This window comes from Lycium ferocissimum, chromosome 7 (genome assembly GCF_029784015.1).
Source record: "Lycium ferocissimum isolate CSIRO_LF1 chromosome 7, AGI_CSIRO_Lferr_CH_V1, whole genome shotgun sequence".
Lineage (NCBI taxonomy): Eukaryota > Viridiplantae > Streptophyta > Magnoliopsida > Solanales > Solanaceae > Lycium > Lycium ferocissimum.
Window position 1 is genome coordinate 41,329,291 of NC_081348.1, and position 27,507 is coordinate 41,356,797.

At 34.8% G+C, this 27,507-nt stretch overlaps 3 protein-coding genes across 4 annotated transcripts; 2 read left to right on the forward strand and 1 right to left on the reverse strand.

Annotated features, from left to right (window-relative positions):
* The first annotated feature begins 10,868 nt into the window (after positions 1–10,868).
* Positions 10,869–13,768, forward strand: LOC132065073 (arginine decarboxylase). Its single transcript, XM_059458306.1, has one exon. It carries the CDS (start codon positions 11,335–11,337, stop codon positions 13,480–13,482), a length of 2,148 nt encoding a protein of 715 aa, XP_059314289.1. The 5' UTR covers positions 10,869–11,334; the 3' UTR covers positions 13,483–13,768.
* Positions 13,769–16,885: 3,117 nt separating this feature from the next.
* LOC132065074 (NADP-dependent D-sorbitol-6-phosphate dehydrogenase-like) lies at positions 16,886–19,950 on the forward strand. The gene is made up of 6 exons (XM_059458307.1): positions 16,886–17,088; positions 17,943–18,037; positions 18,138–18,255; positions 18,373–18,505; positions 19,123–19,342; positions 19,435–19,950. Exons 1-6 carry the CDS (start codon positions 16,956–16,958, stop codon positions 19,663–19,665), a joined length of 930 nt encoding a protein of 309 aa, XP_059314290.1. The 5' UTR covers positions 16,886–16,955; the 3' UTR covers positions 19,666–19,950.
* Positions 19,951–20,900: 950 nt separating this feature from the next.
* LOC132065075 (polyprenol reductase 2-like) lies at positions 20,901–27,261 on the reverse strand. Of its 2 annotated transcripts, XM_059458308.1 has the most exons (7): positions 27,030–27,261; positions 26,706–26,863; positions 23,724–24,070; positions 22,947–23,181; positions 21,517–21,615; positions 21,315–21,386; positions 20,901–21,161 (listed from the first exon to the last, which is right to left on the reverse strand). In XM_059458308.1, exons 2-7 carry the CDS (start codon positions 26,859–26,861, stop codon positions 21,057–21,059), a joined length of 1,014 nt encoding a protein of 337 aa, XP_059314291.1. In that variant the 5' UTR covers positions 26,862–26,863; positions 27,030–27,261; the 3' UTR covers positions 20,901–21,056. The 2 variants fall into 2 exon arrangements, with proteins under 2 accessions (XP_059314291.1, XP_059314292.1); XM_059458309.1 differs by having other exon boundaries at positions 26,706–27,261.
* Between the last annotated feature and the right edge of the window lie 246 nt (positions 27,262–27,507).

Below are 27,507 nucleotides of genomic sequence, written 5' to 3' on the forward strand. Positions count from 1 at the left end.
CATTATGACAACCAAAACTTGTTTATGTGAAAATAACAGGTAATATGTGAGAGAGAGTGTGTGTGTGTATATTACAATATCAATCATAAACGAAAACATTAGATTTTGTGATAAATTCATAAAAAGATTATTCTACTTATAATATGAATTTAAATAAAAATCTATAAATACTTAGGTCAATTTTTTTTTTTTATATATATAATATAAAAAGGTATTACATAGATGAAAGATCGAAAATGTCAAGGGTAAAATAGACATTACTTCGGATAACATAGATGAAGGGGGGAAGGGGGGCAGGGACGATTTTAGGCACTATTTTTGAAGCACGTGAACACATAGTCTTGCCGTAAAACTAGGTATTATATATATATAAATATAAATATATTCTAAAATTAGTATAATACTACCTACTGGAACACATATTACAAAAAATTAAATGGTGCACTTGATTGAAAGTTGAGTTATTTACCTAGGGGGCTAGGGATCTATTCCCTCTCAATAAATTTTTTCTTTCTTTTTTTTAGTGGAGAATCATACTCTAAAAATCCTAAATTTACCTCTGAAGGTGGGAGGGGGGGGGGGGGGGTTAATTTTTAAAGCAAAATTGAGGTTGAAAAATTATAAGCTTCTACGTACTAAGAAGACAAGTGTTAAGCTATTTGTTAGATGACATCAACACCAATACGAACGGGGAGAAAAAACCTAGAAGGGTCGTGAGTCGTGACCTGCCGAATCCAATTATCCAAATTAAAGAAAACAAGAAAAATAAGAACTAACAGACAGAAAGAAGAAGGAAAGAAGAAAAATTAAAGAAAGAATTTTAAAATTACGTGTACAACAAGGAAGTTGTTTCCGTGGTGCGCAAAAAATTGAGTCAATGGCACATGCCTATACTTTGGTGTCAAAAATGATCTTTCTTACTCATGGGGTCTGGTCCTTTTTCAACTCAACTTGTATTGCTCAATTAGGAGTCGTTTTATTTTATGGTTGTTAAGCAATTAATCTGGCATAAGATAATAATGTACTTGATTGTATAAGAAAAAGATAATGATCATATAGCTATATAACATAAGGTTGTCGGTATTTAGAAATTAAGTGTATGAAGTTATACAAGAATTTATATATTATTTTATGGATGATAAAATGTGGATATATATATATATAAAGATAATTCTTAAATTAAATTATTCATGTACAGTCAAAGCTTTCTATAATAGAATTGTTGGGTCCGAAATTTTTTGGATGTTATAGAGAATAGCTGTTATACACCTATAGTAACATTGACATTTAAATAACATTTCGTTGTTATATGCAAAAAGATACATGAAATTTATTTTTTCATTTTTAATTGTCAAATTCTAAACTTAATCACACTAGGAAAATCTTTTAATGATGAAAATGTATATATTCATATGATATTGTTTGCCATAAATAGTGTATTAAAGGATCAAATATTTGGTCAAAATCTCTACACTTATTATTAATAATCATAGATATTCTATTTTTAGAAAGATTGTTAATTATTATATTTCCAAAAAAGAAGATGGATGTTATATGGGGGGATAATTTTATAAAGAGCGTACTGTTATAGAGTTGGTTGTTGTTATAGGTAACATGCATTTATCAAAAAGTAAAATATAACATAAAAAATCAGTTCCGAAAAAATTTGGCTATTAGAGAAAGATGTTGCTATATGCGTATGCTGTTATAGAGAGATCTGACTATATATCAATTATTTCGTTATTAATCATTGTATAACGATCCCTTTGATAGTAATTTCTGCATAAACAATTACTGTCGCACGTCCTACTAAAAGCTTTTCTTATTCACGATGCCTTTTAATTGCTTGTACTCTTTATTGTCTAATTTAAAATTAAGCAAATTTTCCGCCGGTTAATTTGTTAGAACCTAAAATTAAGTAAAGTATTGGAACAACGTAACTTAAATTTTTTCAATCTTTTTTCCTCAACAATAAGGTTGTCCAAACGGTAGTTGTTGAGTTATGAAATATGTTTAAACGTTAATCACGCTCAATGAAGAATTAAGAAACACAAACCAAACCAAATAGAACTTTATTTCAACAAAGAGATAATGGTAGAAAAACACACATGAAGCATGATTTTTTTGCAAGTTTTCTACTTGAACTATTAGATATTTGTGTTTCCTACACGAATTATCACTAACTATTTCTCAAAACACACATCGACTAGTATCTGATGGTGCGTGGTATATACTCTCTTTTTTTTTTTTTTTGTTTAAAAATAGTGTGAAATAGCACATCATGCGGATAATTAAAGGAGTTAATTTGAAAAATAAACAAAAAAATTAAGAGATAATGGTAAAAAAAACACCTAAAGTATCATGTTCTGCGAGTTTCCTACCCGAGCTATCAATATTTTCCTACCTGGACTATTACCAACTATTAATCAAAATACACCTCGAAATTAATGAGTCAGTTGCCATGTGGATGAAAAATTTTGGGCATATTAAGCTATCACGCGCCTCTTGGCGATTGTATTCAAACACTTGGTCTAGTCAGCTTCAAGGTATGTTTTGACAAATAGTTGGTGATAGTTCAGGTAGAAAACACAAACACCTGATAGTTCAAGTAGGAACGTAGCAAAAAAGTGACACTTCAGACGTGTTTTTGACCATTATTTCTCAGAAGAGCTTTTTGATTATTATACCCTTACCTGTATCTTTAAAAAGTAGTGAGTGATTATAAAAACAAGGTTGAGCTAATCTAAATATTCATAACAACATTATTGTATGTACCTTCACATTTAAGTTTTATATGCTAAGTAATCGATGTTATTACTTTCAAGAACAATTAATACTAAGGTTAAAATGGGGGAAAAAATTAAATTATATCTTGATTATCTAAAATGACAAATATTTTGGACCAACTAATTTTAGTAAGTACGACAACTAAAATGGACTGGAGGGTGTATCAAATTATGCAGTGGAATTGGGTTAAACTCTCTTAATATCGAGAAATTTTAATATATACTCAATGCATAAAATGAATTAGATCCGCTCTTGGAGAGACAATATAATTAAGTATTCCCTTAGTCTCAATTTATATGGCACATTTTCTTTACAGTTTGTCCCACAAAGAATGTTATTTTTCTATATTTAAAAATTATTTAACTTTAAAAAAATTATTTTACCCGAGATGATCAATTTATCACTATAAAAATGTATAAGATTTGTTGTAGCTCGCATATTTAAAAAAAAAATTAAATTTTAGAATAGAAGGAAGAGGTGATAAATGAATGTATACTCTCGCGAATAACTTCTTTTTATCCCGATGAGATTACCACGCAATTCACTGCTTATACCTTGTGGATGCGCAACATAAATGAGTGCATAGAGCGAGTATGAGAAGTTTCTTGAGTTTGAATCTTCGCCCTCCTTTATTACATCTCGTCTCAATTTATATTACACTTGTCTATTTTTAGTCAGTCTCGAAAAGAATATATGCTTTTATATTTAAAGAATGATTTAAATTTTAAACTTCTCATTTTACGCTTATGAAATGATTGATATCCACACAAGTATCTATTGTTTGATTTAGAACACACATGTTAAAGTCTTTCTTAATTTTTAAATTTTGTGTCCAATCATTGATAAATTAGAACGGAAAGAGTATTAAATGTCATGAACAAAGACTTGTATGAAACAAAACTACAAGAAGAGTTGCATTATTATACAATATGATACAAATTTAGTAGTAGTAATAATATTATCTTTTGAGGCAAAAAAGAATCTTTGATTTTGAGGGGATGGAAGCACTTACGTAAGTCATATATGGGAGGGAAGACAGTTACTTTGGAGTGAGTGTGAGTAGGAGCGGAGCTAGAGCAGGAGGAAGCGGCTTCGACATAATTCAATAATTTTTGTTCAGATTCTATACTATTTATCTTTTTTTTTTAAATCTTTAATATATATAACTTATTAATTTTTAGTCAATAATTAAAAATTAAGATTTCTAATTTATAACCTTCAAATTTTGACTTCGTGCTCTTACACACACCAAAAAAATTTGTATCTAAATGATAGATATGACCAGTGAACTTTCAATTCAATAAAAGTAAGGGTAAAAATCATTTTAGTCCTCCAACATTGCTTTAAAAATCAAAAACCTCCCCCAACATTGAACAATTGACATTTTCATCCTCTTATCTCAACTTCTGGCCATTAACCGGTAACTTTAGATTAGTTGACCGATTATTAAAGTGGTAAAATTGAATTCCAATTATATTCTGAATTAATTAGTGGGTGCCCTAATTAATCATATATTGTTTTTCCATCATTTTTCTCTGTTAAGTAATTCTAACTCGTAGCCTAAATAATTCTCCATATTTTCAGAGAACCTTTCAAACCCTTGTAGTCAATTGTTTACGAATCTGGAATTTGTCATCTCAATATTTGAATAGATTTACTGCAGGGTGACCTTGCTATTCTTCTTTTCAAATGTCAAGTCAAATGTAGATAAGGAAATCCAAAATAGTTGCTTACAAATATATCTTCTCGGCTGCCTCCTTTTTCACCAAAACAATTTTTAGCAGGCTATTACTATCTCGATTCTTCTCTGCTAAATTCACCACACTTCTCCAATTCTCTCTTTTCAATTTTCTGCATTTCCTCATACTCTCCCCATTTTTTCTCCGATAAATTCACTTGTTGGTTACGAAGGTGAGAAGAGTAAGATTCGAAAACAATTGTTTACAAGGATTTTAAAGGTTCTATGGAAATATGAAACACTATTTAGGCTAAAGGAGAAAAATTGATTGAGGCAGAGACGCGTTAGGATTACTTAACGGAGAAAACTTTGGAAAAATAATATATGATTAATTAGGGCACCCACTTATTAATAAGAATAGAGAAAAGACATCATATCCCCCCCAAACTTGGCACGAAAACTCACTTTAAAGAATTAAACTTTGAAAAATTATTTACCCCCCAAAAACAACTTATACATCAATTATTTTGAACCTTACGTGGCCCGTACCGGTTGAGAGGTGGGTGTTGTTCACCACTCGCCGTACGATAGGTCCACGTCATTAATTTTTTTTTTTTTTTTTAATTCCTCGAAATTTATTTTATTATTTCTTTAGTTTCTCCCTTCTTTTCCTTTTTTCCTATTTTCTTTTCTTTTCCACATCCATCCATGGCGGATCTTACTTTAATGGCAAATTCAAGTTTCCATTAAAGACGCATGCGGTGAGCTTCATCATCATCACTTCTCCTTCAACCACAATCCATAAATTAACAACATCAAACCATACCAAACATCATATCTTTCTCCAAAACGTCAACATTTTTCACCCATTATTACTATTATTAGCAAACCCATTTCTTCCATAACCATTTTAGTGGCTCTTCCTCAAAATTAAAGACCATCCCATTTGAAGGACAAACCGTGCAATTTCTTTATTTTTTTGTTGTTATACGCCCTCGTCCCCTCCGCCCCCACTCACCCCTCCTCTCCCTCTCCTTCTTCCCCATCGTTTCAAGCTTACTACGCAATTCAAGTGAGTCTTTTGCTTTATGTGCTTTGTATGCCGAAGATATGAAGCTTCAATGACGAATTGTAACAAAAAGTGAAGAAATAAGTGATTTAGATAAGTGGGTATTGTTTAAATTGGGAAATTTTCGAAATTGGGTTTGAACAACAACAACATACCCGGCGGTGTATTCTTTCGTAGTGGTAATAAAGTAAAGGTGAAGGAATCGCAATGGCATTAAAATCGTACTCGATTCTTCAATGCCATTAACGTTAACTTTTTTGTTCTTCAATGGCATTATCGTTAACTTATTTTGTTCTTCAATGGCATTAACATTAACTTATTGTATATGCTCTCTTCAATTTATCTAGAAAAAGAAAGGAAAAAAAATTAAAAAAAGAAGAAAAAGAAGATGAGGATCGAGAGCAATATAGGGGAGGATGGGAAGAAGGAGTTAGAAGAACGGGAAAGGGAAAAGATTGAGAAAGACAAGGAAAAAAGTTAATTTAAAATAGAAAATAAAATATTAAGAAAATCTTAATATATCATCCATTAGAAGATGACGTCTGTCGGATTGTGTTATTTTTTTTAGTGTTATTTTTTTCATCCCACGCGCTTTTAAGAAATTGGTACGGCTTTTTGCCACGTCACCCGTTAAGGGGGTAAATAATTACAGGATTAAGTTGTTTAGGGGGGTAAATAATTGCAGGTTAAGTTTAGTTCTTTAAAAGTGAGTTTTTCTTCTTAAGTTTCGAGGGGGGAGATGATGTCTTTTCTCATAAGAATATAAGTGAAATTCTATTTTATCCCTTTAATGATCAGTCAACTAATTTAAAGCTACCGATTAATGACCGAAAGTTGAGATAATAGGATGAAAATGTAAATTATTCAATATTAGAGGAGGTATTTAAATTTTAAAATAATGTTGAAGGACTAAAATGATTTTCGCCTATAAAAGTAAAAACAATGAGTCATGCGCGTCAACAAAAGCACCGCCGTGGGCTCCCTCTCTTTGATCATTGAGATACGGAGATTCTCTATGTCACCACTTGCGCTTTTTTTTTTTTTTTTTTTCCCACACCACTAATATTTTCTTTGTTCATTACATAGAGAGAAAAAATTCTGACAAAGGTAAACATTCGAAACACGTAAATTAAAGGGATTGACAATTTAGAATTTAAACTTTGACAAATTCGACTTCCAAGTTACACAACAAACCATTTAATGTATTGCGTTCAAAGTCTATAAAAACTTCGTTTCGTTTATTTGTTTAGTTTTATTCTATAAAATAAATTCAATAAAAATAAGAATTAATTGAACAAACTAAACAAGAAATAAAAATAAGGAGTCATTGTGTCGTGTTACCAATGGCCTCATTTCAAGAAGATACGGTGCTTGGGGCTTTACCAGGACTAACTAATAAAAGCCTAAGACCAAAAGTGATCTTACACACTATTTGCATTTCGCGAAAACAAAAATCTCAATATCAAATTGGTCCTAAGAGAAAAACAAAAAATTCGTACAAAATGATTATTATTATTTGACCTAATCTAGTGAAATTTTTAATACGTAATAGAATTTGAATCAAAATTATTAATTTCTCCTCCGTGGCTTGCACCACATGATTCGCGATCAGAATTATGATTTAGGGTTGTGTGTCTTTTGGTCCCCACTTACGTTAGCGAGACCAATGAAAAAAAGAGAGCTAGTGTGTTTGTATGTATAGATAAGATAGCTGAGGCCGGAGACCCTTCCAAGGCACACCATTTGTCTCCTTGTTCGTATTTTTCAAATAAGATGTACTAATAAATAAATTACTACCTCCGTCCTAAAATAATTAGCATGTTTCATTTTTTGAGAGTCGAGGGTCAATTTGACTATAAAAAATACTAAGTAGGCGTTTGGCCATAAATATCAAAAATAAATTCATCTTTTTTGAAATTTTGAAGTTGAAGTTGGAGTTGTGTTTGGCCATAGTTTTTGAAACTGTAGTTTTTGGTGAAATGTAGTTGTAAAAAAGTGAAAAAAGTGATTTTTTTTTAAAAACAAGTTTTTTGAGTTTTTGGTATTCCGGAATACAACTTCAAGTTGTATTCGGAATATTTATGGCCAAACGCCCAAAAGTGAAAAAAATTCCGGAAAAAAGTAAATAATTTTTATGGCCAAACGGCACCTAATTCTTCCTGAATAAAAAAAGACTCCATTTAGCCATTTGCACATCCCTTAAGAAAATACTAACTCTTAGACAAAAATAGATAATTTGACAAAACTATCCCTAATTAAATAAACATTGAGATTTAATCATATAACACTTAATAGGAGCAAACCTGGAAAAATAATGTTAATTCTTTCTTGATTTGATAAGTGGACACTTTTTTTACCCAAAAAAAAGGCTAAGTGGACACTTTTTTTCATCCGGAGGGAGTATAAATTAAATTTCTTCTTATCAATATGGTGAAAAATATATATCATAAAATGTTAGTCAAAGTTCATGTAATTTGACTCTCGAGGTGCGAAACGTGACGAGTATAAGAATGACTTCTATGCAGCTTATGGCCCAAAACTCCTGCCGCCATACATTTTCAAGAATCGATTTGATCAAATTCTGGGTGTAATTCAATGTGGGAGAAAAGGCCATAAATAGTCCCTTATCTATGGGAGTATGTCTAAAATGGTTCCTTAACTATACACTTACCGGTTCTAGTCCTTTAACTATTCAAAAACTTATCAAATTTAGTCTCCGTCTATTTTTTATACAAACCCATAAATCTCCGTGAGATTAATGTTAAACCATTCTTCAAAACTGTCTCTCTCTCTCTCCTCGCTTCTTTTTCCTCGAGTTCCTCTTGTTAAAAAAAGAAAAAAAAAGAAAAGGGCATTCTGGCACTGGTATCCCTCTCGAGTCTCTGAAATTCGAAAAGACAAACTCAGGCACACAATTTTTGTAACCATTCTCTCAAACACTACTAAAAAATTGGCAAAAATTGACGGACTGCGTCGGTTATTTTTTGCGCAAAAATGCGCGAAAAAATATAATTATTTTTTATATTATTTTCTAAAATAAACCGATGGAGTCAAATCGGTTTTTTTTTTAATTTTTTTTTTTATAAAAAAATCGACCGAAACTCACGTCGGTTTTTAGAGCGAAAAAAACGGTATAAATTAAATCAATGTAAGTATATGAACAAAGAATATCAGTGGTGTAGTGTTAAAACCCTTTAATGCCAAGGAACATACTCGGGTTCTATTCCAAGTTCCTACATTTCAAAAAAAAAAAAAAAAAAAAAACCCGACGGGAGTCGGTAGGTTTTTTTTTACAAAACCAATAGACTCCGTCGGTTACCAAAAGCGAGAGAGAACTTGAGGAAAAAAGTTGAGGTTAAAGAATGAACTTGAGGGAAAAGAAGCGGGGAGAGAGAGAGAGAGAGACAGGTTTGAGGAATGATTTAACATTAATCTCACGGAGGTTTATGGGTTTGTACGCTGTTTGTATAAAAAATAGACGGAGACCAAATTTGATAAGTTTTTGAATAGTTAAAGGACTAAAATCGGTAAATGTATAGTTAAGGGACCATTTTAGACCTACTCCCATAGATAAGGGACTATGTATGGCCTTTCTCTTCAATGTGGACTAAGTCATATTAGGTCGGAGTTGAGGAAATGTAGTCACTTTAATTGCGGCAAAACAATAAATACATATAATAAAGAAGAGATACTAATGCTTTGAGTTAATTTTTTTAAGTCTAACATTACGTACTTATTAGATAAAATGCACTTATTTGATCTAATAAAATGACACTGTTTGGTTCAAGTAGGATGCCAACTTTAACAATTTTTTTTTTTTTTGGTAAGGAAACTTTTACAATCTCATTTAAACATTAATAGGAGGAGATAAATATGGAAAATAGCCTTAGAGCTCATTTGGATTGGCTTATAAGTTGCTTAAAGTCATTTTGTCTTGCAAGCCTACAATTTTTCTTTAAAATAAGTCCAAAAAAATAATTGGACCCATTTTGAACAACTTATCTAAAGCAACTTTTTATAAACCTGCTTTTTACACTGCTTTTTTTTAAGCCCATCCAAACAGGCTTAGTAGCTAACTTGCTATAAATGATATGTGAAGAAACAACCCCACCCTGCACCCACAAAAAATGAGATAGCTAGAAAAGGAAAATCTTATTTAATTTTCTGAATCCTCATTTATAATTTTATCTTCTAGTTTAAATCTAAGAACTTTCACTTAAGAATTATTGTAATTTAGCCTTCTAAAAAAAAAAAAAATTGAGAACCAGATTGCAAGAGATGGCAAATGGATCAGGATGTGTTTAAGAAATTTGTTATCTTGTTTAAAATCCAAAAGAAATCACTGTGGATTTTTATAATTTATCTTTCCATATAAGCAAATTAAATGAAGAACAAATATCTAGAGATGGCAAATGGGGAAGGATGAGGCAAGACGAGTTCGCTTAAAACCTTATCCCCCAAAAGCTTTTAACCCTCTCCTAGCTTCGCTTTTTTATATTTTTAACTTGCATGTCTTGCTTGACATAAATTCGCTTTGCCGGCATAAAAAAAACTTACTTATACTTGACTTTTTGAAAAATAAATTTAATATAGTTAAACTTTTGTATTTTTATTTAATATGCCCTACTCATTGTTCTCTTTAATTTTCGAAAAAATTAGTTAAAGCCTGTCTCGTTTTGCCTCACCCTGCTTCGTCCCGCGCCCTTGATTGCAAAAATCCAGATCCAAGGGAACCTTCCTATTCATGAGCACAAAAGTAAGTGAGTAACTACCAATATCTCCTCAAATACTCATGATATTCTCATACCTAACACGCTTACCTTATCTTCTCGAATGACGATACGATAAACCGAGATAACCCCAAAATCAGGCCACGCGGCAACCCTCCGCTGTCTATCCACGGCCCGAAAGAATCTCTAGCCCACCAATTAATGAAAAATATTCATACTTTTACTATATTCTTATTTATTTTTTTATTATTACCATCAAATAAAGAAAAAGAGAAAGTCAGATACTTTAAAAACAAATAAAAAAAATATTCATACTCTTACCATATACTCCCTCCTTTTAAATTTATTTATCTGTTTTGATTTGACACGAAATTTATAAAAATAGAGAATTTTGTAGTCAGATACTTTTAAAAATTAAAGAGTTGCAAAAAACAAATAACGAAAAATATTCATACTCTTACCATTTTCTTATTTTTATTTTTTGATTTATTACCATCAAATGAAGAAAAAGATAAAGTCAGATACTTTAAATGGGCCGAAAATTGGGGCCCACGGCCCAGCCACGGAATTTCCCCCTATATAAAGCGTCGTCACCTCCATGCAAATCTCGCTCACTTCACAGTTGTTGTTTCACGTTCTCTTCTCAATTCCCATAACAGAAAAAAAAAAAAAACTTCACAGTTAGGTTTCCGTCCACTTCTCTCATCTTCAATATCTGTATGGTATTCTTCTTATTCGAATTTTAGTTTTGTTTTGCCTTTTAATTCCGTTACCTTAATTTTCTTTGTTTTAAACCAAGAAATTATCTCCTTCTGAAGTCAGGGTGGGGATTTTTGGATCGTGTAAGAGTGTTTTAGAAGGTGATTATCTTTTGATTCAGTTCTTTTTTTGCTTCTTTTGAGGGGGTAGCCGGGGCCTCGTGCCTCGGCGGGTTTTAATAGCCCCCATCTATTACAACATTGGGCTACAAAATCACCAATCTGTACAAAATTAAACCCTTAATTAATTAGCTTCTTCTTTCTTTATTTCTCTATATTCTTTGATTCTTTCTTAAGAAAAAATCGGAAGAGATGCCTGCCTTAGGTTGTTGTGTAGACGCTGCTGTTGTTTCTCCTCCTCTCGGCTATGCCTTCTCTAGGGATAGCTCTCTTCCTTCGCCGGCGCCGGAGTTCTTTTCCTCCGGCGTACCTAACGCCGCCGGTTCCCATTGGTCCCCGGAAATGTCGTCTGATCTGTATCGGGTTGACGGATGGGGTGCTCCGTATTTCTCTGTTAACTCTAACGGAGATATTTCCGTTAAGCCACACGGTACTGAGACTCTTCCTCATCAGGAGATTGATCTTTTGAAAGTCGTGAAAAAGGCTTCTGACCCGAAACATTTGGGTGGGCTCGGGCTTCAGCTTCCTCTTGTTGTTCGCTTCCCTGATGTTTTGAAGAACCGATTGGAATCATTGCAATCTGCTTTTGATATGGCGGTTGGTTCAAATGGTTATGAGGGTCATTACCAAGGTGTTTATCCTGTGAAATGCAATCAAGACAGGTTCGTTGTTGAAGATATTGTGAAATTCGGGTCGGGTCACCGGTTTGGTTTGGAAGCCGGGTCTAAACCGGAGCTCCTGTTGGCTATGAGCTGTCTATCTAAAGGCAGTGCTGATGCCCTTCTTGTTTGCAATGGTTTTAAGGACAGTGAGTATATTTCGCTTGCTTTGGTTGCAAGAAAGCTCCTTTTGAACACTGTAATTGTTCTTGAACAAGAAGAGGAGCTTGACCTGGTGATTGATATCAGCCGTAAAATGGCTGTAAGGCCCGTAATTGGACTTCGTGCTAAACTCAGGACCAAGCATTCGGGTCATTTTGGATCCACTTCTGGTGAAAAGGGTAAGTTTGGGTTGACAACAGCTCAAATTCTTCGTGTAGTGAAGAAGTTGGAGGAGTCTGGAATGCTGGATTGTCTTCAGTTATTGCATTTTCACATTGGATCCCAGATCCCATCGACGGAGTTACTAGCTGATGGTGTTGGTGAAGCCACTCAGATTTATTCTGAATTAGTCCGTCTTGGTGCTGGAATGAAATACATTGATTGTGGAGGCGGGCTTGGAATTGACTATGATGGTACTAAATCATGCGATTCTGATGTCTCTGTTGGGTATGGAATTCAAGAATATGCTTCCACTGTTGTCCAAGCTGTCCAATTTGTCTGTGACCGTAAAGGCGTAAAGCATCCAGTTATTTGCAGTGAAAGTGGAAGGGCAATTGTTTCTCACCATTCAATTCTGATATTTGAAGCTGTGTCTGCTTCAAGTACGCATGTTTCTCCACAGCTTTCTTCTGGTGGTCTCCAAACCCTAGCAGAGACTCTCAATGAAGATGCCCGTGCTGACTACCGGAAGTTATCTGCTGCTGCGGTTCATGGAGAGTACGACACGTGTCTCCTTTACTCTGATCAGTTGAAACAGAGATGTGTGGAACAGTTCAAAGAAGGGTCCTTGGATATTGAACAGCTCGCAGCAGTGGATAGCATTTGCGACTTGGTCGCAAGGGCTATCGGAGTTGCTGATCCTGTCCGCATTTACCATGTGAATCTGTCGATTTTCACCTCAATTCCTGATTTTTGGGCTATTGATCAATTGTTTCCCATTGTACCAATTCACCGTTTAGATGAAAAGCCTGTAATGAGAGGGATCCTGTCCGACCTGACTTGTGACAGCGATGGGAAGATAGATAAGTTCATTGGTGGCGAATCAAGCTTGCCGTTGCACGATTTCGGAAGTGGTGATGGTGAGCGGTATTATCTGGGGATGTTTTTGGGTGGGGCTTATGAGGAGGCGCTCGGAGGGCTCCACAACTTGTTTGGTGGGCCCAGCATGGTGCGGGTGGTGCAGAGCGATAGCCCTCACAGCTTTGCTGTGACTCGCTCTGTACCTGGCCCGTCCTGCGCGGATGTGCTCCGGGCGATGCAGCACGAGCCCGAACTCATGTTCGAGACTCTCAAGCACCGTGCAGAGGAATTTTTTGAACAAGAAGAAGATAAAGGTCTGAACTTTGCATCTTTGACCGATAGCTTAGCTCAGTCCTTCCACAATATGCCTTACCTTGTTGCGCCTTCGTCTTGCTGCTTCACTGCAGCCACCGTCGCGAATAATGGTGGCTATTACTACTCCGACGATGACAATGCTGCAGATTGTGCAACAGGGGAGGATGAGATTTGGTCCTATTAATTGCACTGCTTGGAGAGTAGACTCGTAGCATCTCCAGTTTATTTTTAGTTTGTCGTTTGAGGTCGTCTGTTTTTCTCAATAATCCCCTTAGTTGGTGATGTTTTATTTTATGTTACTTTCTTAAGATGCAGTTAGAAAGCAGGGATTATCCCTGTGGCCTTGTTGCAACTTTCTGTTATGGTTGTTTTAACGAGGAAGAGTGGGGACTTGGCCGAATCAATTTGATGTATGATTCGGCTTCTTCCTATGTAATATCCTCCTTGTGTAATGCATTTTGTTTTAGTATGTTTATTTATTATTCTCTCCCTCTCTTTGGAAAAGAAAAATAATGCTCCTACCCAAATTGAATTAAACGTTGAAAGTTGAAACCTCCTAGGATTTGGCAGCTTATGGTTAGGTGGTGATTCTGGTCATCAAGACCATATGTGGCTTAGATTCGTTAATGATAATGTTGTGCTAGTGCCAAAATGATGAGGCCTTTTTTTTTTTTTTTTTTTTTAGAAAGGGGGTAGGTGGAGTTGCATCATTTAGAAGTTCTTTGCACGTAGCGACATCGTTTTCTTTTTTGTTTATGTATAGTTAGAATTAATTTGAATTTGCCCTTTTTACCAAGATTTGAATTCGAAACGTCTCATTAAAGGTCGTGAGGTTTGTTCATCAGATGGGCAATGATGTCATGGTTTAGAATATATGAGCATTGTGGCCTTTGAATTGTTGCAGAAAAAGAGCTTTGCTTTTTCGGTTAGTAGGTCATCGTGGATCATGTGATTTGTCAATAAAGTCTGTTAAAACTCAATTTTCTAATGGAGCGGCTTTTGTTTGTGCTGGTAAGATACGTGTTGCCCCATATATTCACAACCATACAAATGACGATAATTTGGTGTTGCTTTTTTACAGTGAATGAGATTCGGCAGAGAATAGGTAGAATCTTTGGTAAAAAGAGAGAAGAGGGAAGATCTTATTGTTGACGATTGCTTCATGTGTTTTACATTGTTTCTTGTTTTCTTCTTCTTATATTTGCCTTCTGCTTCTTTTTAGGATTTTTTGGACTCACAAAAAGACGATGCTGCTCTTTGGATTATATGCCTCTTTAGAGAAAAGGACTAAAGATGTAAAATCTAAAGGGTTGTCTGGACTGTAATGCCACCAATTAGTGACAATATTATAGATGGGACAGTAGTTTATGTTTGGCTTCTCCCGAATCACCCAAGGGATTTTAAGATTTTCCTGGAAAAAAGAGTTCCCCTGTGCCTTGAATCTTGATCTATAAATTAGAGGCTTGTAATAAAACTAGTTACTCCTATAAAGTAATATGACATTTAAATTGCACTAACTGCGGACTTAACTTTTCTGTTGTTGGTGGATCTACGCTTTCTTTGAAGTTTCTAAAGAATTTCTACCAAGTTGGCTTTAGCAAATACTATTAAATTTTTTAATACACAGACAGTTAAAGTTTTTCACATTACAATATCAGGCTGCTCAAAAATTAATTGTACTTAATCTATATATAATATAAAACTAGGCATAAATAAGGTGATGTGACACTTCTCTATGGCCTAGAATTCCATTTATCTTTTTTTGGTTTTTTATCTTTGTGTTTCTATTTATCTTATTTTTTTAAAAAAAAAAAAAAACGAAAGACTCTAAATATATAACCCAATTAATGAGAACGTTTAATTAGCATATAAAACTAAAAGGCTGAAGACTTGGAGTATTTGTAAACTGTAACCGACAACCATGGATCATCTCACAGCAGATTAGGAGGAGAAAATGATGTGGAGTACTTTGTTTTGTAATTGAGATGAAATGTTGTTCTCAAAGGGCAGAAGGTGACAGGGCTGGGAGGGAAAAGGAGAAGAATGAGTTACGAGCGCCGAAATTGGTGCCAACATTATGTCTTTCTATTTCTTTATTCTAATCTAATTCCTTTCTCCTTTTATTTTTCCATAAAAGCGTTTTTCATTTTATTTTTAATAAAAAATAGTGTTTTAGCATTAATTTTAGAATGCCAATGTAAACAACCCGTAAAGTTTCTTTTATGCCTTTAACCTTTTCCAATAAGCTGCAGGTAGAATAGATGAAGATCATTTTTTGTCATAATGCTTTTAACAAAATTAGTTTTAGTTCCTTAACTTTTTATTTAATGTTCATTTTGTTATATAAAGTTTTCAATTGTTACAGTTTTATTTTGGTAATTAGTGAAGTACACGATCAATTACTAGAAAATAATTTCTTTTACTTACAGGATTTAACGGAAATAAATTTACAGATTGATAATAAGAAGAGTTTTGGATCTAATATGAGAAATATATACCGTCTTTTTCAATGACTGCGTGAAGGGCGGTTAAATTGACTAGTTAACCATTATAAGTGGAATCAACCTTCTACAGCGGGTGAAATTACATTGATAGTGTAAAAATCTTGTTACTCTTGTTGGTGAATATAAGTTAAAATCCTTATCGAAATTATAAGATATTCCTTTTGTACCGATTTAGGTGCTGTCGTTCAAATTTCGAGAGTCAAACTAGTTTTTCTTTGACCGCAGCGTTTATACATGTCCTTTAAATATTTTAATTTGTTAATTATTATGACTTATAATTTTTAACTACTCAAATATGTAAAATTTATTAAAATAAACTTAAAGATTGTATGTCTAAATTTACGATCAAAATTTAAAGGCTTAGTACATCGGCAAACCCCTTAAATTTGTTAGTAAATTTCATTTAGACACTCGAATTACTATTTGTTCCAATTGAGCACCTGATCACATGATAAAGTGTTTTTATTATACACTTTATATTCAAATTTTGAAAAAAATTTCGTGCCTATTCTCAAATGCTCATGCATAAGTTAACCACTTAAAATATATCACATCCTTTAATTATATGCATTACTCTTAGTAACGGTAAATTATCAGGCATGTATCAATTGAGGCTGATGTGTATAATTGAGAAAAATAACATATTTTATGTGGTTAACATAAGTACCTAATAGACTCTGAAAGTGTCTAATAAAAATACTTTATCATGTGTTCGGGTGGCTCCATTGAAACAAGTCTAGTTCGAGAATCAAAATTAAATTTAGTTGCAAGTTCAATCGGTTGTCGTTATATTAAGTTAAATTTAAAAGTTTGACTCTTCGAAATTGAAAGAACATCCGGAAGGACGGAGTAGTATTGAGGGTCAAAAGGGCTTCAATTCATTTCAAATCTCTGTCTTTTGGTGGAATCCAGGTGATAGTCCAAGATGGTAAGAGCTCAATTCTCAATTTCTTTTGACATGCTGGGAAGACCATAAGACTAATTGGGCCAACATATAAATTTTGGAGCCCATATATTTTTTCAGCAAAATCGTAACTGATTTTGCAGGCCCATATTATTATATTATATAAAATGAAGCAAAAACCTGCATATTCACAAGTTCCAAGCAATCAAGCAAGTCCCAAAGAAAGAAAGAAAGAAAAAATCAGGAGAAATGGCGATTACACTGAACAGCGGCTTCAAGATGCCAGTTGTGGGACTTGGTGTTTGGAGAATGGAAGGCAAAGATATAAAAGATCTTCTCATCAACGCTATCAAGATTGGTTACCGTCACTTTGATTGTGCTGGTAAATTATCACTACTTATTTTCACTATTGATAAATAATTAAAAAAAAAAAAAGTCCCACATTTGGATTTCTAGATTTTAACATATGGTTTTTTCTCGATTGTTGTTTTTAGTGTTAATTAACTATATAACTAATGCTATGGCATGGCCCCTCCATTAATCTTTTTCAAATAGAAGATTGTACTCCCTACTAGCAGCAGAGTCGGAGCCAAAATTTTTTGAGTTTATAGGTTCTGAATTTTTTTTAAAAAAAAGACAGCTTAGTGGGTTCGGGATAAATTATTTATACATAGCACAATTACAGGATATCGGCCAAAGATAATGGCTTCTGCCGAGCCTGTAGCTTATTCTCTAGCTTCGCTCCTGACTAGCAGGGGGCGGATACACTTTAAGCGCAGAGTTTCAGGTGCATCGATATTCTTTCACCTGAATTTTGTATGTATAGTTAGAAAATGGTTAAATCCCAGCAAGAAAAAAGAACTAGATTTCTTCCACGTTTGCTTAATTTTTGGCGGGCATAGTTATCGGTACATGTGCTAGTGGAGAGATAGCCGGTAGCAGATGAAATAGTTAAGGTGCGTACAAGCTGCTTGGACATCAACCTTATTTAAAAATGTTAAAAGATGTATATTTATATTAAGGGTGTTTGCACATTGTTGCAAACAAGTAATAGGTGCATTACTACACTCCACTAACCCACTTAAGTTTTGAATGTGTCTTTTGCTATCTCCCTCTGTCCCAAATTGACTCCTCGTGAACTGAAAAGTGGAGGGAGTACTATGTAGGTTCTTTTGAAATGGAGCTACTAGGTAGGCTCTTGGAATAGTGTGACCTGACATCTGGTATTGCCTGCAGCTGACTATCAAAATGAAGCTGAAGTTGGGGAAGCACTTGCAGAAGCATTTCAAGCGGGGCTCGTGAAGAGGGAGGATCTTTTCATTACAACCAAGGTCAGTGCGGAAAATGATAATTCTATCTGCCGACTCAGTTTTAGCATTTTGCTGAGAATTAAATATAGCTGGCAATAAATATCGGCTCTCTTTTTTGCAGCTTTGGAACTCAGACCATGGTCATGTTCTTGAGGCATGTAAAGACAGTCTTAAGAAGTTACGCCTTGATTATCTGGATCTCTACCTTATTCACTTCCCCGTCGCCACAAGACATACAGGTGACACTGTTGGTCTTATTACCTTGGACTTCTTCAAATTTTAGTGCATAGTCTTGAAACTAAAGAATTTTGTCGACTTTTGAAATGGCTCATTGTGTTGCTTCTAAATGCATTCAGGAGTTGGTACAACGGCTAGTGCATTGGGCGAGGATGGTGTTCTTGATATAGATACCACCATATCATTGGAGACTACTTGGCACGCAATGGAAAATCTGGTATCCCTGGGCTTGGTTCACAGCATAGGAATCAGGTAGGCCTATGACTTAAAAAGCTGTACTCACCTTTATTCAGCTGCTATGGGTAGCCGATTCAATTTTCCGCTTCACGATGCTATCGTGCTGTGGGTGATCTCATAGCTGAGGTCAGGCATTGCTGACAAAAACCAGATGTTGCCTTGCCATTTCACCGGCAGTTTTCTCCTCTTAGTTTGTGTGTTCGAATGGAGAAAATGACAAATGTAGTCCCCTATACTTAGGAGTAGGTTACAAATAGTCCCTAAAGTGTCTGAACAGTTTTGGTCCTTACACTTTTGGTCTTCGTCAAATATTTAATGAACTCTGTTTGTTAGATTTGACGGGAGCTGTGGAAAAAAGAATTTAATCAAAAACTCTAGCAAAGTCCCATCAAATCCTAGAAACTGCAAAACAAAAAACTGTACTAGACATCAAAAATAGACTAAGAATAGCAGAAATTGCACTTAAAAAACTGCAGCAAACTCTAGAAAGAGATTAAAAATAGCAGAAACTGCAAAAATTTTGTACCTCCAAATGTGAGTTCCCACTAAATATCTTTAGAGCATATTTTAGGGATTATTTTGAAACTAAATGGGCTTGTATTCTTACTCTTGGAATGGGAATCAATGTGCAGCAACTATGACATCTTTCTCACCCGAGATTGCTTAGCATACTCCAAAGTGAAGCCTGCTGTGAATCAAATCGAGACTCATCCTTATTTCCAGCGTGAATCTCTTGTCAAATTCTGCCAAAAGCATGGCATCTGTGTTACAGCCCACACCCCACTTGGTGGTGCTGCTGCTAATACTGAATGGTTTGGTACAGTATCATGCCTGGAGGATCCAGCTCTAAAAGTAAATCCTTGTGCTCTTATATTTTCCAAGAAATTTGATTCATATTGATGGTTTGGGTGTATTGAGGTTGTTTTTGTTACTTATTGCATCAGGGTCTAGCTGAGAAATATAAGAAGACTGTGGCCCAGGTTGTTCTGCGCTGGGGCATCCAACGAAACACAGCTGTGATTCCAAAATCATCGAAACTGGAGAGACTGCAGGAGAATTTCAACGTTCTCGACTTTGAGCTCACCAAAGAAGACATGGACCTTGTCAAAAGTTTGGACCGCAACTATAGGACCAACCAACCCGCAAAGTTTTGGGGCATAGATCTGTATGCCTAAAGTTTCGTGCGCATGTCCAAGGGATGGATAGGCACTAGGAAAAGGGACTGATTTACTTAGACCAGGCATGTCATTTGAATATGGCAAATTGTGTTTATTTTAGCATGAGAGAGACCAGTCATTGTTCTACCTATGATGTAGTTTATGATTTTTCATTTCAAACTTGTGTACCAAACATGATGGATGGTGGTTGAATTTCTGGGAGAGTGCATGGCCCTTTTCCCTGGGGTAGCATGTCTCCGATCCAAAGGCAAATAAAACTATCGGCTAGTTAAAATGCGACAATATACATCTCTCTGCACAATAGCTAAAGGTTGCAAATGGGCAGGTAGAGTCAAATATTGGCGTGATTTACAAGAATGGATTTGGGTGGTCTTGAACTTTCAACCTCGCTTGCCCTTAGGACAAAATTTCAAGTTTTGATCCTGAAGGTTTACCCAGGGGACAAGCGGGGGTAAACCGTTCAAGAACCGCCTATTTTTAAGGTCATTTGGGTGTAATTTCTGTGTTTTAACCTTTGGTTTGCATGGGTCAACATGCATCAAATAACGAGTAATAACCAGGGGCGGAGCTACCCTTGCCCGAGAGGTGTCAAGCGACACCCCTTCGCCGGAAAATCACATTGTATAGATAGGTGAAATTTTAATTTTATAGATATGTATACCAGTGTTGACACCTGATGGTTTAGCAAAGTTTGCATGCCCTAAGGTCACATGTCAACAGTGCATATTTATATTTTTTGACAAATATATCACCACGAGTAATAACCCACCCCATTCGACATGATTCATCCTCCCATGTATTTTACTTGTTTTGAAAAGTCTAATATATTTTTCTTAAATTATTTGCATAAGTTTTTCAATTTATATAATGCTCAATCCCCAAATATGATTTTGTTGTTGGGTTTAAGTTGTATCTCAACCTCAAGGTTTCACTTTTTTGTCTTAATAGTTTGATAGGTCATCTCAAGTTCAATACGTTAAAGAGAAGTCCCACCCGTTTAAAACTTGAACAAGTTGAGAGGTTGATTTTGACACCTCTAGCAATAGCATAAATGATGTCTAATGAAACTGAATAAGGTCATTAAAACACAAGGCAAATAATAAGGAAATATAGGTCAAACAATAAAAATGATGACCTCTGTGATTTTATTTCTGCAACTTGTGCTGCCACATCCACATAATTTCCATTCATTTATGTTGCATGACAGATTAAGCAATAAGAAAAAACAAAAGGACCAGAAGTGCTCAGTAAAACAGCTGGCGATATTCAGATCCATAGAGTTATATCCATGGCACCCAAGAAACAACTCACATCTAGCTTACAGAACCTATATATAGACAGTTCCGCACAAAGAAATAATATAGCAGAACTTGGACATTAAGCACTAATTAGTAAACAAATGGGAAAATAGCAAAACGATTCCTAGGATAGTTGTCAAACTTATGCAGATACCATCTATGTGTTTCTGCTGCTGCTAAGGCAAGATTTGCCACCTGCGATTGCAACAAAACGCATCACGTTGCAGAAAACAAGTAAACATTAACCATTTTGGTAACTGGAACAATCGTGTGCAGAAATGAACATGAACACGGCAAATAAAGGGTGGGAAAGTGGGGTGCTTCTCAGGACTGTGAATAGAGTTATACCGTAAATCCCCAGAGTAGCCATATCGTGAGGTCCGAACATCCACTAGCAACCACGAAGCCAGCATATATAACCTTCAGTACGAGTAAAAAGCAACAAACTAATGTGTAAATTATATCCTGACTGAGATTGGTAGCTTCTTGTGTGTAATGAGACATGAAATAAATACTCCTAGAACATTAGTAATTGAGATAGAAAAGTTACAATTTCAGCCAAATAGTGTGGAGATGAAACATATTGAAACCAATCACCATGAGGGACTAAATAATCATCGTTGTGTTCTCTGTTCTCCCTCAATGAACCCTGATTGGCAAAGTAAAGATGTTATATCACAATAATGAAGCTACATTTAAAGAATTCTAAGGTTACCATGAATGGAATAACCGACAGAAACATACAACAAATACGCCTTAATAACCGACACAAACATAATAAAAGAATCAGCTGTCAAGTTGAACGAGAAATACCTATAATTTCACACGGAAATTGGGAAAGAAAATTTGAAGATCCAACAGAACGAAGCAACAGACAAAGAAGTCTTCTTTAGTCAAACCTCTTATAAGCTCCTATACTTTTGTTGCGGCGAAGTATTTTGCACCTCAGTAATTATCAGTAAGCTCAATTTCAACTTATCACTTCAATTTGCTTTAGCTTATTAATGTAACTGAACTTATCCGGAGTATAAGACTTATTTACAAGATTAAGCAGAAGTGGATTGGCTAGTTATTTGCCTTCACAGGCTATTGATTCATCTATTGTATTATCATCATATGCTATCATACCAACCTCACTATCTGCTTATACCTTGTATTTGATATCAATGAAAATCAACCAATGAGTGGAACCACATTCAGTAATGATATCTACAGTAGCTACAGCTGTCAGAAGTCATAACCTATTAGCCACCAATACGCCGTATGAAAAAAAACCTAACTCTAACAGTCAGTCTTTTTGGCAGCGAGATCCATCGCCCATGCGCATTGTTTCCACATTTAGAATTTACAAAATTCTAAAAGTCAAGAATCCATATTCTGACCTTGCTATAACCTTGACCAGCATGGCACGATTAATATACCTTTAGTCCATTTCCGCGCCTAGAAACTATGCTGAGGTGAGATTTATACTCTCTTTTTTTTTTCTTTTTTTTTTTTTTTTTTTGATAGGTAAATAATTACATTTAGCCAAAAAAATATCACATGGAAGCAAATAAAAATCAGTTGACTCTAACTTGAAAATCAGAAGTGCTCTTGCTTCATCTATTTAAATACGAGCTATCTCATGACTGAGATAGCTACTCCCAATATGCCCCACTTTTCTCATGCTCCTTCTCAATTCTTGTAATGTGGTGATTGTACTGTATATGATGAACGCGGGTGAGCTCAAGTGAATGAGAAGGGCTTAAGACACTGAAACCAATTTTGCAACAGGAAATATGATCAGTTAAAACGTCTTTTAGGTTTTTATTGAAAATACCGGTAGCCTTTGTTCTTCCACAAGATAAATCATGCCAACTAATAAATACCCATATAGACAAGATTCGGCACAAGCACATAATATATTAACCAAATAACCAAAAGACACTCCTAACTTCAAAGACGAATCCGTATCTATAATCAATAGCACACGCCACTTACAAGAATTGCATGACAACGGCGTTGATGAATCCAACCCCAACAAAATATAGCTGCACCAATCCATGTGTACCATCGTAGTTGCATGAGAGGGTTCAAAAATCTCAGCCAATCAACCTCAGTTACTAGCATCCTATCTTTTCCTTTGACAATAAACTCTTGAATCAAACTCAACCCGAACTTGTATACCTCTGTAGCATGATTGCAGCAAAGAGAGAGGGGAACTGCTGTATAGAAGCTTGGATCAAGAAGAACAAAATTCAGAAAGTGTTTTGCCCATTGGACAACTTGGAGTTTATGTGTTATGGAAACTATAAGAAGTTAGGCACTAAAAGAGAATATACTAGTGTTCTCACCAAACAGGAAACAGGGACTAAGACTTCTACAAAGTGTGAATCATTTCAAATAATTTACTGTACAAATTTACAACGCAGTTTATCAAAAATAAAGCCTAGTTGGAAATTCTACATATATATAAAGAATTTATGCTCCGTAAAAAGATAGACAGCTAAGATCAAAGATTAGACCATTTTACTAGGCCAATGAAATTTTGATCAAAGTGAAATTACAAAGAATGACCAAAATTGAAGTTTCTATTAAAAAGAAGAAAACACCAAAAAGAAAGGGAACAGCAGACACACACAGAATACAACAGCAGTCTGCTGTACCCTTAGACAGTCTACTAGCTATCCACCTTGACTATGAACCAGCTAATAAAAGGCAACAAGAAATAGGGGAATATTTTATGAGAAAAAGACACAAAGTGAGATGCCAACTTACAATAAACCTGTGAGATAGCCTAAAATGTGCATCCTGGCTGAAGGACTATATTTAAATACGTATATTGACTCAAACAGGCGTCGCAGTACTTGAGCTTCCATTAATAAAAGCAGAAAGATCGATACAGCAATCCTGCTTCTCTGTTCTTTTGATATATGAGATCTTTGTAAAGAGAAGATACGCGATCCTCCAGTCAAGTGGCTAGCAATACTAGAAAAAAGCATTGGTTCTGAGATCTTTGGCGTTGTACAATAAGCATAAATCCAGGTAGCAGCTAGCAGAAGTGTTGTCCAAACAAAAGCTAGAATATAGAAGTGAATGAAGAGTTTCTGCGGAACAGAGAGTTTCTGCATTTGAAAAATAGGCCAAAGAAAGTGAAAGGTCAATAAAATTGTTGCAGAAACTTCATATTCTTGTAAAAGTTGCAGAAATTTTCTTTTTATAGGAAAAGACATTGCCAGAGACGAAAGAAGCAGATATTTCAAAACAAGTACTCTCGAGGGGTTGTTCTACCATATAACACAGTTGTACATTGCAACTATAGACTTACTTTATATGTAATAACAAGTACTCTCGAGGGGTTGTTCTACCTTATATAAGGTTTACAACTTACAATTACAACATACTTTAGCTGGTAACAAGAAACAGGTCAGCATATACTTGAAATAAAATTCTGTAACAAGAGTAAAGTCACCAAGTACTTGAAGTTGAATTTTATTTCAAACAACAGAATTTTTTTATTTAAGTTGAATGATAAGAGTAAGGCCAACAAGGCCTGATAGAAGACACGCTAGGATTAAGAAAGGTACAATTAGCAGTATTAATAAGACTGCTAATGTATATTGTCATTTTTTTTCATTTTCTGTGTTGCTAGTATGACCACGATACACACTCATGCAGTCTCTCTCTCTCTCTCTCTCTCTACACACACACACACACGGTTAGAGAAGGACTTTTGGGCTAAAAACATCCCTGAACTATGGGTCAAACTAAAGATACATCCTTATGTTATCATAGTAAGCAAAAAACATCCCTTAACTAATCTAAAGATTACAACAATCATCCTTCCGTTAGTTTGTATCAAGAAACTAACAGCATCAACCAAAACACATGCCAAGCACATGACTTTTGGGCAGCTCTTGAAAAAAGTACAGAGAATAACTCTTTTGAAGTGCATGGTGTTTGTTTAAAAAAGAACGAAAGAAAAAAATACGAGACAAAAATGATGAAACATTGGCTGTCAAAAAAGGAGCAAAAATACAGACTTTAACCTTGAATGGGGTTTTTGTTGTAGTTGATAATGGATAGTGAATTTCCACAAATTGAAACTATCAAATTCATCTTACGAGTAGTAATTTAATACATCATGTTCAATTATATCTACAAAATAAATATTTGTGCAAGAACTTCCAGAACACTTTAAACAAACAATTTTGGGAAAATATCTTTATAAAATTTCAAAATCTCCTCAAATAAATGTCCCCTTTAGTAATAAATTAATAATATAAATATCTCATCTCGTTCTTTTTAGTTTCCTTCCTAAGATTATTTTGCTACTTTTAATGAGTAGCTAAAAATCTTATTTTGAACCTCTAAAAGCTCTGCAAGTGCATTATCAGTATTCATCAATGTATCGCTCAGACAACTACCAAAAGTTGATCAGTACAACACTCCGCTAGTAACATTGAACCAGTTCAATTTGATAAGGATTTTATCCCTGAATCTACGAGAGCCATATGCAAACTAAATCAGTTTAAATGGATGTTATCTAACTGGTTCAATGAAGGTGATTACAGATACTGCAGTAGCAGGTAAATTTTCCAACATACAATTTCACCCCAAAATTATGTGTTAACATTTGTATCCTGCTCAGATCCCCTTCTAATTTGCTTAGCTCCAGTGCCAGCCTTCGGGAGATCAGACTGTATAAATGTAGAGATTTCTCCCCTTGCAATTAGACTCCAGGTCAGTTGAGCTGGGTCATACAAAATAGAGAAACTGCCAAAATTATGGTCTGAAGTCTCAAATAACTTACCAACACTAATGGTTTCTTAACAAGAATTATTTGATTTCTCGGCTGGAGCTATGGACCTCCAATCAGCAACTCTCGGCATGTGAATTTCAAGAGGAGATAATTCTAAAATTTTATTGCTGGAGCAACAAGAAGTGCTCCACCTGAGACTGAAGGATAACTATAGAAGGGCCTCAAACTTGATTCCTCGTTTCCTCCAGGGATAAAGCAATTATCACCCTCATTTTATGAGGATCATCCTTGTTGCAAAACGCTATCCACAAATTGGACATCAACGATGCATTAGCATACTGCAAATTAGCAAATGCCAATCCAAAAGCATTTGCTCAATTTTTTAGGCAACATCCACACTCCTAACCTCATCCAACATTGTCTGCCTAAGCTTACACACCCTAATTAACAATTTTTAAACAACCATTCAACTTCAGAAGAAATATCCAGATTCACAGTTCTAACGTTCACCAAGCGGAACACCTAGCTGACCCATTTTGTCCACCAGTCATCTTCTTTGTTCGATCTGTGCCACCAGGTCGACCCTTTCCTTCAAGAACAACAACCTTAAAGCCTAGAAATACCAATTGCCTTGCAACAATTAAACCCATAGCCCCATGCAAATGACCATTACATTCCCCTTCTAAAACATCTTTGCGTGGCTGAAATTTCACTTCTTTAATCATGAAGCTAAACCAATATCGACATCCTATGCTATAGGAGAAATTGTAAGCAGAACTAACAAGGTTCATGTTCAGCTCGAATCGATTACAAACATGGTATTCGACTGTTAACATGCCAGAATACGGTTACCTAATGACGTATAAGGTTCTGGAAAAATAATATACATTGATCAATTTTAAAAGAAAAACTTAATCAATTAAACTATGTATGCTTGAAAATGTTAAAAGAGATTAGCAACCTTTGTAAGATTAACAAGTTTTTGAATGGATACTTACATTTGATGAAGACTGCATAATCTTGCCACGTTTAGCAAAACCTAACACAAACTGTTGGAAAAAACTAAGCTTTGATGAAGGAATCAAAGCAATAAAAACAGGCAAAATTGCAGCAACCCATGCAGCTCTCAATAGGGTGACCAGCCCTAACTCCATTTCTTGAAAACCCCACAAAACAAAACAAATAAAAAAACAATTTTTAGTTCAAATTCACAAGTGGGGTTTCTTGATTTCAACAATATAGAGTTACCACAACTGAATTAATATAAAAAGATAACAACCTTTACTGAGTTCAAGGGAAAATGAAGGGAAAAACAGGGATACCATGTAAATATGTGGGTCCTTTATGCAGTGCCGTGTGGGATTTGGTATATGCTATGCGTCTAAGGCTCGAAATTCAAGAAAACTTGAAGGTGAAGTGAAGATTTCATTGCGTTTGCTTACCCTGTTGAAATTCAATGTGTTCTGTGAACTGTACTACTAGTTGAATTCACTGTTTAATTGAGATAAGCATGAACGCGCCCTTCTTTTTTTTGGATTAATAATAATTAATTGCATTTCCCTCCTCTTAGTTTTTTGTTGTTACCTAGAGCCCGTTTGGATTGGCTTATAAGTTCTTTTATAAAATTCGTTTTCAATTTTTTTGTTTGGTTTTGTGCTTAAAGCCATTTTGTGCTTAAAATAAGCCCAAAAAATTAATTGGGTTTGTTTGGCTTAACTTATCTATAGCAGCTTATAAGCTGAAAACAGCTTATAAGCTGCTTTTTTTAAGCCCATCTAAACAGGCTCCTAGTCATGTTAT

Excerpts from the sequence above, each read along its gene's own strand:
- LOC132065073 (XM_059458306.1), top strand. The coding sequence starts at position 11,335 with ATGCCTGCCTTAGGTTGTTGTGTAGACGCTGCTGTTGTTTCTCCTCCT.
- LOC132065074 (XM_059458307.1), top strand. The coding sequence starts at position 16,956 with ATGGCGATTACACTGAACAGCGGCTTCAAGATGCCAGTTGTGGGACTT. Across the intron at positions 17,089-17,942 it reads CCGTCACTTTGATTGTGCTG|CTGACTATCAAAATGAAGCT; the intron begins GTAAATTATCAC and ends TATTGCCTGCAG. Across the intron at positions 18,256-18,372 it reads CGTCGCCACAAGACATACAG|GAGTTGGTACAACGGCTAGT; the intron begins GTGACACTGTTG and ends AAATGCATTCAG.
- LOC132065075 (XM_059458308.1), bottom strand. The coding sequence starts at position 26,861 with ATGGAGTTAGGGCTGGTCACCCTATTGAGAGCTGCATGGGTTGCTGCA. Across the intron at positions 24,071-26,705 it reads TTATGCAGTCTTCATCAAAT|AAACTCTCTGTTCCGCAGAA; the intron begins GTAAGTATCCAT and ends TTTCAAATGCAG. Across the intron at positions 21,616-22,946 it reads GCCGTTGTCATGCAATTCTT|GGTTCATTGAGGGAGAACAG; the intron begins GTAAGTGGCGTG and ends TTTGCCAATCAG.